This window comes from Hermetia illucens, chromosome 1, assembly GCF_905115235.1.
Source record: "Hermetia illucens chromosome 1, iHerIll2.2.curated.20191125, whole genome shotgun sequence".
Taxonomy (NCBI): domain Eukaryota; kingdom Metazoa; phylum Arthropoda; class Insecta; order Diptera; family Stratiomyidae; genus Hermetia; species Hermetia illucens.
The window spans coordinates 87,047,248-87,061,085 of record NC_051849.1 but is presented as its reverse complement, the minus strand read 5'-3'; the positions used below and the strand labels follow the sequence as shown (position 1 = coordinate 87,061,085).

The following is a 13,838-nucleotide window of genomic DNA, read 5'->3' as shown; positions in this document are numbered from 1 at the left end:
GGGTTATGGAGCTTGGACAAATGACTCTGATTTGGAAAAAGAGGTATGTATAATGGATCTGAACACAAAAACCAATAAAAATAAGTTACTCAGTTTGACGGATCATCGTACCCTCCCTAACCGCATCAATGAACAGAACATCGAAGGCGTCGATCAATTTGTAGCAATTGGATGCCGCTGGACGCAGCACTAGATTTGTTTTTGCTCCCTTGTTTCAAATCTGGAAATGCAGTTACCTTAACAGCAAGATCAAATTCAGGGTCTTCGATAGTAAGGCTCTTTCTGCTATATGGGAGTAATACATGGAACATTATCCCTACAGTTACTCAAAGGCTCTAAGCCTTCGTGAACACTTGTCTGCGACGTATCACCAGACTACGTTGGCCTCACACTACTTCAAACAAAGTACTTGGTTGGTGCACAGGCCTGTCAGTTGTGGTAGTTATGAACGGAAGGCAAAAGGGGCAGTCAATATGTCACACATTAAGGAGGGGTGACAATTGCATCGCCGGCTACGCCATGCCCTGGAAGCAACACTTCCAAGATGGCCATCGGATGGATCGCCTCGAGAGCACTGGGCGCAGAGAACTTTGTTTTTCGAAGAGCTTCGCAGAGTTAGACATCAATCATATTGGCAAAGTTTTGATAGGTTAATACGTTGTGATTAAACATATTAAGTTATTTTTAACAAATTCTTAACATTCTCTGGCTTGGCCAACATTCTTAACATTGTCTGGCTTGGCCAGAGCTGAACATATTTTTTGAAGGATTACGGGGTCCTAAGTCCACATCCGTTTGAACTCGTTAATACGTTGTTGCTTCTGTTGCATTACTGGTATTCTGCCATCTGGGCCCGGTGATTTATATGTGGAGGATTTGTTTATAGCTCAGTCGATCTTACCCTTGGTAATTACCAATTTGATAGACTGAATTGACTGGACAGTCGTCCACGCTGGCGAGGAAGTGCGTGTGAATCAGCAGCTCCACGTATTCACCAGAAGATTTCGTCCAGGGTTCTTCCCACTTTTGAAGAAAGGATAAACTCGTTTATCATGCCAATCTTACTATTATAATTTGCACATCAGAGAGTTTGTTCTTGATAACTTGACCAAGCTTCCTCCAGTCGATCCTCCTAAGGTGTTTAAAATTGTTGCAAACCTCTGCAGTGGGATCTAGAATGAAAATTATCCAACTATGATCTGACAAAGATCTCTGGTGAGACCCTTTCCAATTCTTCACCCTAAGAATCCCATTGTCGGTTAGTAGGGTAATAGCAAGGACCTCGTCTCAACCGCCACAGTTCTCCGAACTGGGAAAATGGAAGGTTGTTGTACTGCGCCTGTTACCCACTGATGGATTTTTGCCATTACCTAGAGCATATGTCTAGCATTGGCGTAGCAGCCTATCAGCAGATTGGTCTTCTTTGCTGCGTTGGTGGACGTCAAATATTGCAGTGCTTCTGGCTAAGCTGATAGATCCTAAGCCATGTAAACCAAGGAAATACTAAGGTTCTCCGCTCTCGCCTGCTCTAGTTTGAATATGACGAGGGCGCTGAAACTCAGGTCCGGTCACAGAAAAGCGTGCAGGCTCATCCTAGTGAAGATATATGCTCTAGGTCTATCCAGATCAGTGTCTCTTGCACTGTGAAATAAATTGTAATATTCATTTTGGACACTTTGGACAACCAAATGGATTACTTTCAGTTTTACGCTCTCTATGGTTCTGGGTGTTGGCCCACTATAAAAGACAATGAACGACGTCTTGCGGTAATGGCGACGAAGATGTTACGTTGGACTAGTGGCGTCACACGTTTAGATCACATCCGAAATGAGGATATCCGCGATCGTTATGGGGTTGCACCGATCGTGGAAAAGTAGCGAAAGAGGCGTCTTCGGTGGTATGGTCACGCAATTCATGCTAACGAGAATTCAGTTGGCAAGATTGGTCTGAACATCGAAGTCGATGGTAAACGACCAAAAGGCAGACCTAAACAACGGTGGCTTGACACGCTGGTTGGGGATTTGAAAGCCTTGAGATTGCTCCTAGATCAGGCATTCGATAGAGCCAAATGGCGAAACCGATCACGACGAGTCGACCCCGCTCGTGAACGGGACAAAGGCTGAAGAAAAAGAAGGTGTCGCCGATATTGGCGATGTACGAACCGGGAAAGTTCCTAAAGTTCCTAAGGTGGAATGCAGTTAACCAAATGGTGTGGCAGATATGATTTATAATATTTTGAAATGATGGATCAAAGCGAACAACGACATAGCGGGCTTGCTCCGTGATGGTGTGTTGTGTGTGTATGTGTAAACACTTCCGAAAGTATTGTTGTGTTAAACCATTTATGTGCTGAAACATTTCTAATTAGTGACAAAGTGGTCTGTATTTCTGGTAAACTTTTACATTAAATCTAGTTTCCTGGTCCACAGCAAGAAATGATAAAACTCGGAATAACTTTCAGGTCTTGTAAATCCATTTGTGCACGAGCCCTGAATGCACTACGGGTGACCTATGCAGTAATGATTGCCTGAAAGTGGTGTCCTCCTTTTGACAAGTTCAATCATACTTACTTCATCGAAAGTCAAGCAGTCTATTTACTTACCGCGTCCCATTTAAATTTTAGTCACACTGGTGTTGATTGAGCTGATACCTAAAAACAATATTCATTCTACACACAACACCACCATATATACCAGGAATCCTTTCACAGTGTATCAATTTACATTTATTGCATCCTGCCCTCGGATTTAGGGTTTTACATGTTCAAAACGAAAGATTAGAAAAAAATAGAAATATTTTTACCAAAAAGAACTTGTTTTCGGAATATTCTTCGTTAGACATTTCCATTTCGTATAATACTTTATTGCCAAAAGCTTGGCAATATTCGCTTTTGTCCAAAACTGTTACTGATCTTGGTCATGAAAACTTCGCGCAGTATTCTGGATAGAGGTCGATACTCTTCAACTTTTTGAAAGTCGCTACAAATTGATTAAATTTATTGAAAAAAATAATTAGCAATAAAATAAGGCTAAAGATACGAATAAAGATAACGTTGGTTTTGTGTTTCGGTTGGCACTCAAATTCCGGAAAATTTTGTAGTGGCTGGCTTACAAAAATCTTCAAAAATATGAAACGAACCTTTGTTCATCATTGTCCTGCAGCAGTTGTTTAATGACCCTCAAACGAGACAAACTTATAAGGATGGAGAGAGCTGTGGACACACTTGCTAAAAGGATTGTTAAAAGAATGTCAACGAAAATATATAAGATTTGGCAGCTAACGATCCAAATTTCCTTTCTTGATGTTATAGCGTATATCCTGCCCCATACGACGATTAGCTGAAAGCACAAAGAGTAACTACTGCTAGAATGGAGTATTCTTCTGGGAAACTACCAATGATAACACCTGGAAAGGCAACTCGTTTTGGGGGAAAATACGTAAGAATAGTTTGTCGTTCATTGGGAATAACCAAGCAGTACTACAAATTTTTATGGCTTATACAACTTTTTATTTTCGGTGGGAGGTTTTCAAGAAAATTTACTGATTTTCTGACATGATTGAACATTGTTTACATGGTTTGCTATTTTAGTTTTTTATGTCTAACCTGAGGGGTCTCCGCACGTCAGTTCAATTGTTCTGTTAAAAAGCAAAGTGAGCCTTAATACAATTTACGATCAGAAAGTTGCCGAAAAAGTTCCAGCAATGTATATGTGATTCGTATAAATTGCTGTGGCTTCATCGTTCCTAGTGACACCATTGGGTTTTCTGTGAGTAAGTAAGTATGTAAGTTGCCAAACATGTTGGGACTAGGGCTGATTTTATAGAAGGATGATAAAGCAAATCGATAATCTTAATTCAATGTCCCGTTCTGTCGGTCTATCATAGGCCTGACCTGGATGGAATCGAGAGACCATCAAGTGACTATTCAGGGTATCAAATCACCATTGTCTCGGTCGTTTCCCATTGGCTTCGGTGTTCAGAGCAATCTTGGCAAGTGCGTCAGCGCAAATCACATATCCATACCCTTCAAGATGTCTCTCTCACAATTTTTCTACATTCGGGGCAACTCTATATCATCAAAGATGGGATCATGGAGTGATACGTCACTTGTGCAACGCAGTATTTCCGTCTTTATTACAACATTTTCTACAATAGAACGCGATGCGTCATGTTGTAAATTTTGGAATTGAGATGTTCGTTGACGCATCAATCACAAAGAAGACCAGCAGAGGAACACCACTTCACCCAAGTTCTGTTGGTGAGGGAAGAATTTCGTAATGCAGTTCGCCAAGCAGCAAGCATTAATCCAAGATATTTAAATCGTTCAGTTCAGGGCAGGTCGCCGCCACTGACATTTTGTTACGGTTTTGTGTGAAACGAAACCTTATTAGAATCCGTCCGTCTGTCTGTTTTTTTTTTGGCGTTGGAAGGTGGAAAGGTTCAAAACCTACTGCTGGCTCCTGCCAAGCAGTTATGTGAAACTTCTACTCACTAAAACCACCTTCTTCTCATTCCACTCCCCCCACGGAACTCCTATCAAGTATTGCGTCGCGGGGTTGGATCAGCTTTTAACTGCGGCTCATTATGGTTCTCTCCCTTCTTTGTTTTCGTCGTAGTTCTTCCTGCCTAAGCTGTTGGTGAATAGCTTGCAGTTCCCTTACAACCTGGTTCCAGGCATCTGTTGACTCCAGCATAAACTCCACAATGTTTTCGGGTGTTAAACGCCTGTCTGCGACCGCTTCCATTCTTGTTCGGTGCGCGGTGAATCTGGGGCAATCAAATATGACATGCTCCGCATTCTCAGCCACGTTACCACATCTTGGGCAGCATGGTGATTTGTCGTGACCAAATCGATGTAAATAAGCACGATAACCTCCATGTCCACTTAGGAATTGTGTTACCTCTTAGCTTAATTCCCCATGGTTTTGTTCAAACCATCTCCGAATATCCGGAATGATGCGGTATATCCAACGACCAGTTTGGGACTCGTCCCATCACTTTTGCCACCGTTCGATAGATTCCTACCGTGCCAGCTGCCGTCGAAATGCGCTAGACTCTCCAGCTGCATACGTTTTATCGTAGAGTCGCCGACTTTCCTTCGCCAAGATGTCTATGGGGAGCATCGCTGCTAGTACATATGCTGCTTCTCCTAATGTTGTCCGATATGCACTGCATACCCGCAGTGCACTTAGCCGATACGCCATTCCCAATTTTTGGCAGTTCACTTTGTTATTCAGAGCAGTTGCCCAAACTGGAGCTGCGTAGAGTAGCACGGAGCTGACTACTCTGGAGAGCAGAAGACGCCGACTTTGTCTTGGCCCACCAATGTTCGGCAGTATCCTCGAGATCGTTGCAGCGATGGAAGACGCTTTAGTTGCTGCGTACTCACTATGTCTTTTGAAGTTGAGTCTTCTGTCAATAAATACTCCCAAGTATTTGAGCGATGGTTGGGAGTAAATTGTTTTTTCGCCAACTTTGATTTTCACAGTTGTGTTCTTTCTTCTCTTGCTAATGAGAACTACTTCTGTTTTATGTTCGGTAAGTGAAAGGCCAGAATTTCTCAACCAGGAATCGATCTCCCATATCGCTTCATTTACGTAGATCTCGATCTCGTCTTGGTGCTTTGCAACCACTGTTATTCCGATATCATCTGCGAAGCCAATAGTTGTCACGTTGTCCGGTAGGCGTAGTGTCAACACTCCATCGTACATAACTAACCACAGCAATGGACCCAGAACAGAACCCTGTGGCACTCCGCAAGTTGTCGAGAATATTTTTAGCCCATCGTCCGAGTCGCAGTAAAGTCTTCTTCCAAGGAGAAACTCGACCACAATACGTACAATGTACTTCGGGGCTATTTTGTCGATTGCCTCGACGATTTTTTCCATTTTGCACTATTGAACGCATTTTTTACATCGAGGGTTATTACTGCACAGCATTTTCCTTCTTTTATTGCAGCCTGAGCCAAGCCAGTCACCATGCTCATTGCGTCGACAGTTGATTTTGCCTTACGAAATCCGAATTGTTTGTCGGAAAGGCCTTCTTCCTTTTCCGCAACAGCGAGCAGTCTGTTATATATTACTCGTTCAAATAGTTTGCCAATGGTATTGACCAGACATATCGGCCTATATGAGGAGGGGTCACCCAATGGTTTATAACCATTCGGAATGTCTGTCGTCTGTCTGTTTGTCTGTCTGTCACACCCGATTTATTCGGAAACGGCTAGACCGCTTGTCAGGAAAATTGGTGAGAGTATGTAATCTGGTGTTCCCTTTATATGCAGTAAGTGGCGCCATTTTGTGTTAAGTTTAAGGGGGGCTCGCCATACATGTGAATGGAGGGTGCTAATTTTTTTTTCGCAGAATGTAGTCATGTGGGGTATCAAATGAAAGGTCTTAATTAGTACTTTTTGAAACTATATAACATATTTGATATTGGGTGAAACATAGGGGAGTGAGGGCTCAAAATATGACCCCCAAAAAGTGTAAGAGGTCTCGTTCTCAGAACCTATCCAACCGAAAAATCTGAGAAAAATCACGGTGATGCATCTCTACGAAATCTAGGCCTCAAAATATATCCGGTTCCAATATCTGCACAAATAAGGTTAATAATAGTATTTATTTTAGACATTTACTCGGCACCCCCCTTATGTTCATCCCAGAAACACAAAATTGTGGCGTGCGTGTAATGAAGAACATAATGAACAATTTGGTCAAGTGTGAAGAAAATCCAACTATTATTTACAAAGTTATAGGGGAAAAAACTTTACCATTTCTTGTGAATTTTGTGCACTCTACAACCTGCATGACTCATCATCACATGTCAATTCGTGAGTTCTTATGAACGGGGTCAGAAAGAATTATTTTGTTTTAGTTTTTTAGTCATTTGTATATGAATATCAATTACTCCAACCAGACATGTGTGTATTTAGGTATATAGCATATGCGTGCTAATGAACTTTGCGGATAGTGCCTAATTCAGATAGATATGAGAAATCGGAAATATGGGTACGATCAATTTATATACGTGCATATATGCGTACAGTATTCGGAAATAGGCAGTTTGTTTGTTTAGGGTGAGCGTAATATCTAGGACTGTAATATGTACGTATGTCTCGTAGTTTGGGAAAAATATGAAGGAATATGATTGATTTGTAGCTATATACGGACAGAAAAATTTGCATTGAAATTTTTTGTATAAGATGAACACAAAACCTTTATTCCCGAAGCACGAGCTTGCGGTATTCCGACTTGTTTCAGATATAGTCTCAGACGACGATGCATGAGGAATCGTTCCAGTTTTGGACAGTTCAGTCAAGTTCATCAGTTTTGTTGCAAGGAACACAGTCTCCGAGGAATACATGAGGACCTGCAAGATCATTGCCTTGTACAGTAAGAGCTTTGACCCTATGGTGAGACGTTTCGAGCAGAACAGTCTTTGTAAGCTGAAATAGGCTCTGTTGGCTGACAACAACCGTGCGCGGATTTCATCATTGTAGCTGTTATCGGTTGTGATTTTCGACTCTAGATAGGAGAAATTGTCAACGGTCTCAAAGTTGTATTCTCCTATCCTTATTCTTCCTGTTTGACCAGTGTGGTTTGATGTTGTTGGTTGGTTCGTCGTCATCATGTTGTACCTCTCTTAATATTGGGAAACTCACTGAGCTACAGTGTGGGTGGTAGCTCGTCGCTTACCAGAGCTTAGATGCGATGTTGTCAGGTCCTGTTGCGTTCCTCCATTTAATTCTTTGCTTTGCTTCTTCGGCTTCAGTGGCTCGGACAATTGTGGAAGTGGAGTATAATGTTCGTGATTTCTAGTATCTGCATAATTTCTTTCTTTTTGCCTTGTGACGAGGGAATGAAAGATTTATTTGCTTACAGGCAGCACTTCTCCCACTTAACTCCCTTCAACACCTCCATTGTCTTCCTTTCGATTTCACTTATATTAATATAAAAAAATTCTAACATTTCGAAAACGATCATTAACCATTTTGTTGTTGTTTGCATATAGATTTCTTCATGTTGCATATTTCGAAATGGATTACTAATGATTGTTTCTAGCTAAGGCGAATTTTTTGTACATGCGAATGCGAATGAAGGACTGCTATTGGGTGGATGCCAACTCGATGAAGAATGGATGAGCCGGTGCTTGAGGAGTACAATGGGAAGATGAACCGGAAGTTGAGTTGCGATTGTTCGGGCGAAATGATCGCATATCATTTAGTTCTCTTTGTGAGGAATTGAGCAGTTCTATGTTAACCAATTACCAGGTTGTACGCCATTTTCTTATGTAAACTTAAGTGTAAAAAGTAACTCTAAACTTATAAAACATGGCAAGTATGAAGACCTGACCCTAATTAATAATCTTCTGAATAATTTTCGGAGAAATCAGAACCACCCATTTCCTTTGGACTTATTCCACGACGGTGGCATTGGCGGAAATCGAGGGATTCTTCAGATTGGCAATCTACCTGATGGTAATCGTAATATTCGTCGTGTGCAAGGAGGCTTTCTTCGTGGTAGCTCCAACGCTGGCAATGAGCGACTGGTGGCGGCATACGTAAACACAATGTCTTTAATCGTGCTCTTCGCTTCTGCTATGAATTATAAATTGTATTGTGGATAAAGTAAATTCTGTAGTGAAAGAGCTGGAAGAGTCGAGTAAGGCGTTTTCGTTTTCCCCAGGCGATTTAGAGAGTGTGTGCGGTCGTCGGTTTCCTTCCTTCCTTTTTCCGTAGTGGAACTGTAGTACTTCTTGCCAGTTAGATGGTATTCTATTTTCCTCAATAACCCAATTGTAGAATTCACTAACCCACGGTGTGGTAACAGTTCTTCGCTTCCCAGAGCACTAATGCGACGTCATCAGGTACTGTTGTTTTCCCCGATTTCATTCCTTTTATTGTTACCTCGACTTCAGTGGCGCTGACAGGGTCCAACTATCGGAAATGATTGGGGAAGTGGATGATGAACAAGTTCTTCTTTTGAAATCTATTGGAAATATTCTCATCATCTATCCGTCGTGAAGACAATATCTAACCTCTAAGCAAAGTACCGTCCTTGTCATTAACGTAAGAGAATTGTTCGATATCCTCACAGTGGAGAAGGACGCTTTCTATATGCAGTTGCACCCATTTCAGGAAAGGCTTATTGTTATTTTGGTTGTTATGGGTGATCTAAATTCCAAGGGGACTCTGAGAACACCTTGCTCAGGCGTGTGACGGGGAGACAGTGTCGATAAGATTGACCACATTGTGATTAGTAGTGATTTAAGAGTTGCCTGTTGTATGTGCCGAAATTGGGATCCAGAGTCACTATCATTTGTTCATTTCATCCCCTTACTTTGGCTTATGTGTCGCTACTACCCCTGCTCGCAGGAACAATTCGATATAGGTCCTCTCCGTGGTCCGGTTCTTGCAAACTAGTGGGAAAATTTTCTTCTTGCCGAAATGTTACAAAATCTTAACAATCCACCCGAGAATATTGAAAACGCTGGGCCACTATCAAAAGTGCCTCTATCTGTGATGCAATCGGCAATGTACCAAAAGGACGTTATAAGACCTCGATCACTGCAGAAAAGTTTAGACTGATCGGGCGAATCGTACGATGCCTTAGAGTATAGAGAGTAGAGAAATTACCGCAAAGAGTAACAGGTTCGCTGCCATATAAAACATCACGAAGGAGCAAGGAGATGGTCGTGAAAAACGTTAACGGTTGACCTCTCAGGAAGGATCATTTAACCACAATTTCGAATAGTATAACATGCAGTAAACTTCCTGTGAATCATATGGAGCCACCGTAAAAAGCAGACACTGTATGCTATTTTAAACAGAAGCGAAAGTAGATTAGCCAACTACGCGGTTAAACAAAGCCGCTGGCCTTGATGTTCTCCCTGCGAACCTTTCCACAATTGAAATCTTTGAAGAGCTACTACTTGCACTTATTTCTAAATCCGGGCTTGATCTTTCCCAATGAGTGGAATAAGGGGATTATCGCGACAATAGAAAAGGTATTTGCGTGCTCTATGATATTGTGGAAAAATTAACTAAAATCATCCCGGAACGCATAAAAGACACTTCGAAAACTTGATCGAGGGAAAGCTGTTCGGATCATTCTAGAAAAAAGGAAGGGAGTTTAGTTCCTACTCCACTTGCTTTTCATTGATGCCGAGAAAACTTTTGATAGCGATAAATCACATGTTCTACGCAGGAGAGGCATTCTGGAGAAACTAATAGTTAGTATCAGAGCGAAATATGAAGGAATTGAAGTAGAAAGTTGAGTCCGCCAGAGTTTGGTTACGTTCTTCATACTGCCTTGCCTGGACGACTTGGAGTGTCTACTATTTCATCTTTCCTCCAAAACTTCGATTATGCTTATGACATCTTTTTGTCTTCTCACCGAGTCGTGGGGCTTGGTCAAAAGACTCTGCATTAAAAAAGGAGGCAGACAGCGTTTGACTAAAGATAAACACCATCAATCAAGAGTTCCACTTTGGTTGTTTATTACACTCTTTCTATTTCCATTGATGGGCAGAACATCAAAGGCTTCGAATAGTTGGAATAACTAGGAAGTGTCGTTTCCGCCGACTTCGGCACCGACCTTCATGTTGCCCAACGCATTGTTGTTTTGTAAAAAAATAGAAATACAACAGCCTCAACATTAGCGTCAATTTGAGGCTGTTACAAGCCAGTGTTCTCTTTGTCCTACTATATGGGAGTAGTAAATAGATTGATACGCAAAGCTCTATTGAGAGTTATGTCATGCAATGGAACCCACTATCCCTGAAAAGCGGATGAGTGGGTCAATCTAAAATTACGTGGTGTGGAACAGTGGACGAGTGCAAGCTTCTCCGAAAATCAAGAAGAAGTTAACCGAGAGTGATGTCGCTTTGGCATTAAGCCTGACATAGGGCTTTGCTTTTTTAAGGTTTTGTGTGAAACAAAACCTTATTAGAATCGATTCGATGTTTGTCTGTCCGTCTGTCTGTCTGTCACAGCCGATTTATTCGGAAACGGCTAGACCGATTGTCACGAAAATTGGTAGGAGTATGTGATCTGCCGTTCCCTTTACATGCAGCGACTGACGCCATTTTGTGTTAAGTTTAAGGGGGGGGGCTCCCCATACATGTGAAAGGAGGGTGAACATTTTTTTTTCACAGAATGTAGCCATGTGGGGTATTAAATGAAAGGTCTCAATTAGTACTTTTCGAAACTGGTTCGATATTTGATATTGGGTGAAACATAGGGGAGTGAGGGCTCAAAATATGACCATCAAAAAGTATAACAGGCCTCGTTCTCAGAACCTATCCAGTCGAAAAATCTGAAAAAAAATCGCAGTAGTGCATCTCTACGAAATCTAGGCCTCAACATATATCCGGTTCCGATACCTGCACAAATAAAGTTAATAATAGTATATTTCCACATTTTGGAAATTTACCCGGCACCCCCCTTATGTTCATCCCAGAAGTACAAAATTTGGCATGCGTATAACGAAAAACACAATGCATAACTTGGTGAAGTTTGAAGAAAATCCAATTATTATTAACAAAGTTATAGGGGGTAAAACTTTACAATTTTTTGTGAATTTCGTGCACTCTACAACCTGCATGACGTTATCATCACATATCAATTCGTCAATACCACGACGAAGTAAGTTCGTATGAATTGGGTTGAAAAGGATTATTTTGTGTTGGACATGGACTTTGCGGTTAGTGCCTAATTCAGATAGATATAAGAAGTAAATCGGAAATATGTGTACGATCAATTTACGTGCCAATATGTGTACAGTATTCGGAAATAGGCAGGTTGTTTGTTTAGGGTGAGCGTAATATTTACGGCTGTAATATGGACGGATGTCTCGTAGTTTTGTAGCTGTATACGGATAGAAAAATGTGCGTTGAAATTTCTTAGATAAGATGAACACAAAACCTTTATACCCGAAGCGCGAGCTTTCGGTACTCCGACTAGTTTTATTAAAAAATCAAGTAATCCAAATTTCAAAATCTGCCTTTTATATATTTTCTTTTCATATTCGCATTAAATTTCACTGGACCGTTTTTACTTTTTGACAATGAATTTCTAAATCAAGTGACTAAAAATAAATAAGATTCTGAGCAGGGACAATCAATTAGTCATAGCGAAACTTATCGGGCTGACATATTTCAACTTTTATCTATTTCGTAAATTCTAAACCAACATTTGCGGAGTTATTGTTCTAGGCCAGCTTCAATTTTACTTGCTTTAAATCAAATATGGCTCCGCCGAAAATTAAAAATCTAGGATCATATTTAGGAGCAGTAAGTTGAGATATTGAGTATTTCAAATTCTCGAATCCGAAGTATTTGTTCAATTTTCAGTTTCTGGTGTTTTTATATGCAAAGATCTATTCATTCGTAACCAGCGAAGCTGTTATTGAAAAATTCCATATCGCAGCAAGTGTCAGCTTTGAAATCGCCTCAACGCTTATTTTGACTGCCGTGTGCCTAGCGTTATCCATTTGTAACAGTTTGACGAAATTAACAGGAATGACCTCTAAGAAGGTAAAAGCCACTTAGATACTGAAGGAATTAGGTGAGCCTTCCTTGAATGCGTCGTCGGAGCTATTGTTTTCTTCAACTTATTTCTATGTTAAGCCAAATATCCTGTTCGAATAAAATGCTAGTTTGTTCTCGTATTCTATTTTATATTAAATTTTGGTTTTAATTGTAAATGGCTTCGGCAATCGAACGCTATGATAATATTTACAACTTAAAGTTGTTACATTTTTTGGGGGGGGGGGGAACTCCTGCAACTGTACGCTCTCGAACTACCAACTAAACAGTTCTCCATCGCCAGACCAGTACCCTGCAACCGTTTGTGACGATACTTAGATCTAGCCCCCAAGCACTCTAGCCTTGAGGAGCCTTCAAATCATGGAATTCCTTTCACCAACGGGAAAGGGAAACTATTAGTTGAAGGAACCCCTTGCGATCCGGCCCCTCCATCGGTCGAGTTGCTCGTCACCGTGGATGAGAAGTTGACCGTTACCGTCTTTCACAAGGCCGTAGAAAGATTTGCGATCACATGCAAGCTCCTTCGTAATGTAGTATACTCTTCTTAAATCGTTGCGTTCCGCGACATCCTCCGACTCCCTAACTAGCGCAATATTAAATTCCCTTTCGTCACTGTGCACACTACAGTGAACTTCCCGGTGTTTCGTACGGTATCGCAATTCGAGCACGTCACGCCTTTCATCGCTCGCAGAAGTCATTAGAGCCTTCAAACCCTTCCGTTCATCGATCTAATTTCACGATTCTACAGTTAGCCAGATCTTTTTTTGGGACGCAATGCACATCGATATTCTCAGTCGGGTTACTCAGTATATCTGTTGTCCGATCAACAAGATATCTCTCCCTTGCGAAAAGTGGTGGACTCAACACGTAAACGAAGGTATTCAGACCACCCATCTGATTAGAATGTCATCAATAGGAAGCTTCTTTTAAACTGCGTGTAATTGCTTATAGAAAGCATCCTTCTCCACTATATTGGTAGTCTCCATTAGTAGATGCTCCTTTACCTGAACCGGAATCTTGCAACCAAAATGCTGTCAGAAACCGGCTCCCAAATCAATAAAGCGCGCTTTGCGTAAGTCGGCAGAACCTGACACCGCATTTGTGTCTACTACCACCTGGCTTTCCAGAGTTCAAAAGCAGATTACCACAAGAGGGAGAGGAATGCTCCCCAGAATCCCAATATCTTACTATGTTTAGGTCCAGGATGTCCAGCACATATGTTTAGAATTCTCGCTCGAATTGGAAAAAGCGATCGTGTTGGAGGTCCAAGGGTAGTATAAGTCCCAGGGCGA

At 41.4% G+C, this 13,838-nt stretch overlaps 1 protein-coding gene across 2 annotated transcripts; it reads right to left on the bottom strand.

Moving 5' to 3' along the window:
* Positions 1–2,699: 2,699 nt before the first annotated feature.
* On the bottom strand, positions 2,700–3,635 carry LOC119661644. Of its 2 annotated transcripts, none has more exons than XM_038071076.1 (3): positions 3,406–3,635; positions 3,139–3,338; positions 2,700–2,978 (listed from the first exon to the last, which is right to left on the bottom strand). In XM_038071076.1, the coding sequence occupies exons 1-3, from the start codon at positions 3,457–3,459 to the stop codon at positions 2,861–2,863; spliced, it is 372 nt and encodes a 123-aa protein (XP_037927004.1). In that variant the 5' UTR covers positions 3,460–3,635; the 3' UTR covers positions 2,700–2,860. The 2 variants fall into 2 exon arrangements, with proteins under 2 accessions (XP_037927004.1, XP_037927003.1); XM_038071075.1 differs by having other exon boundaries at positions 3,394–3,621.
* Between the last annotated feature and the right edge of the window lie 10,203 nt (positions 3,636–13,838).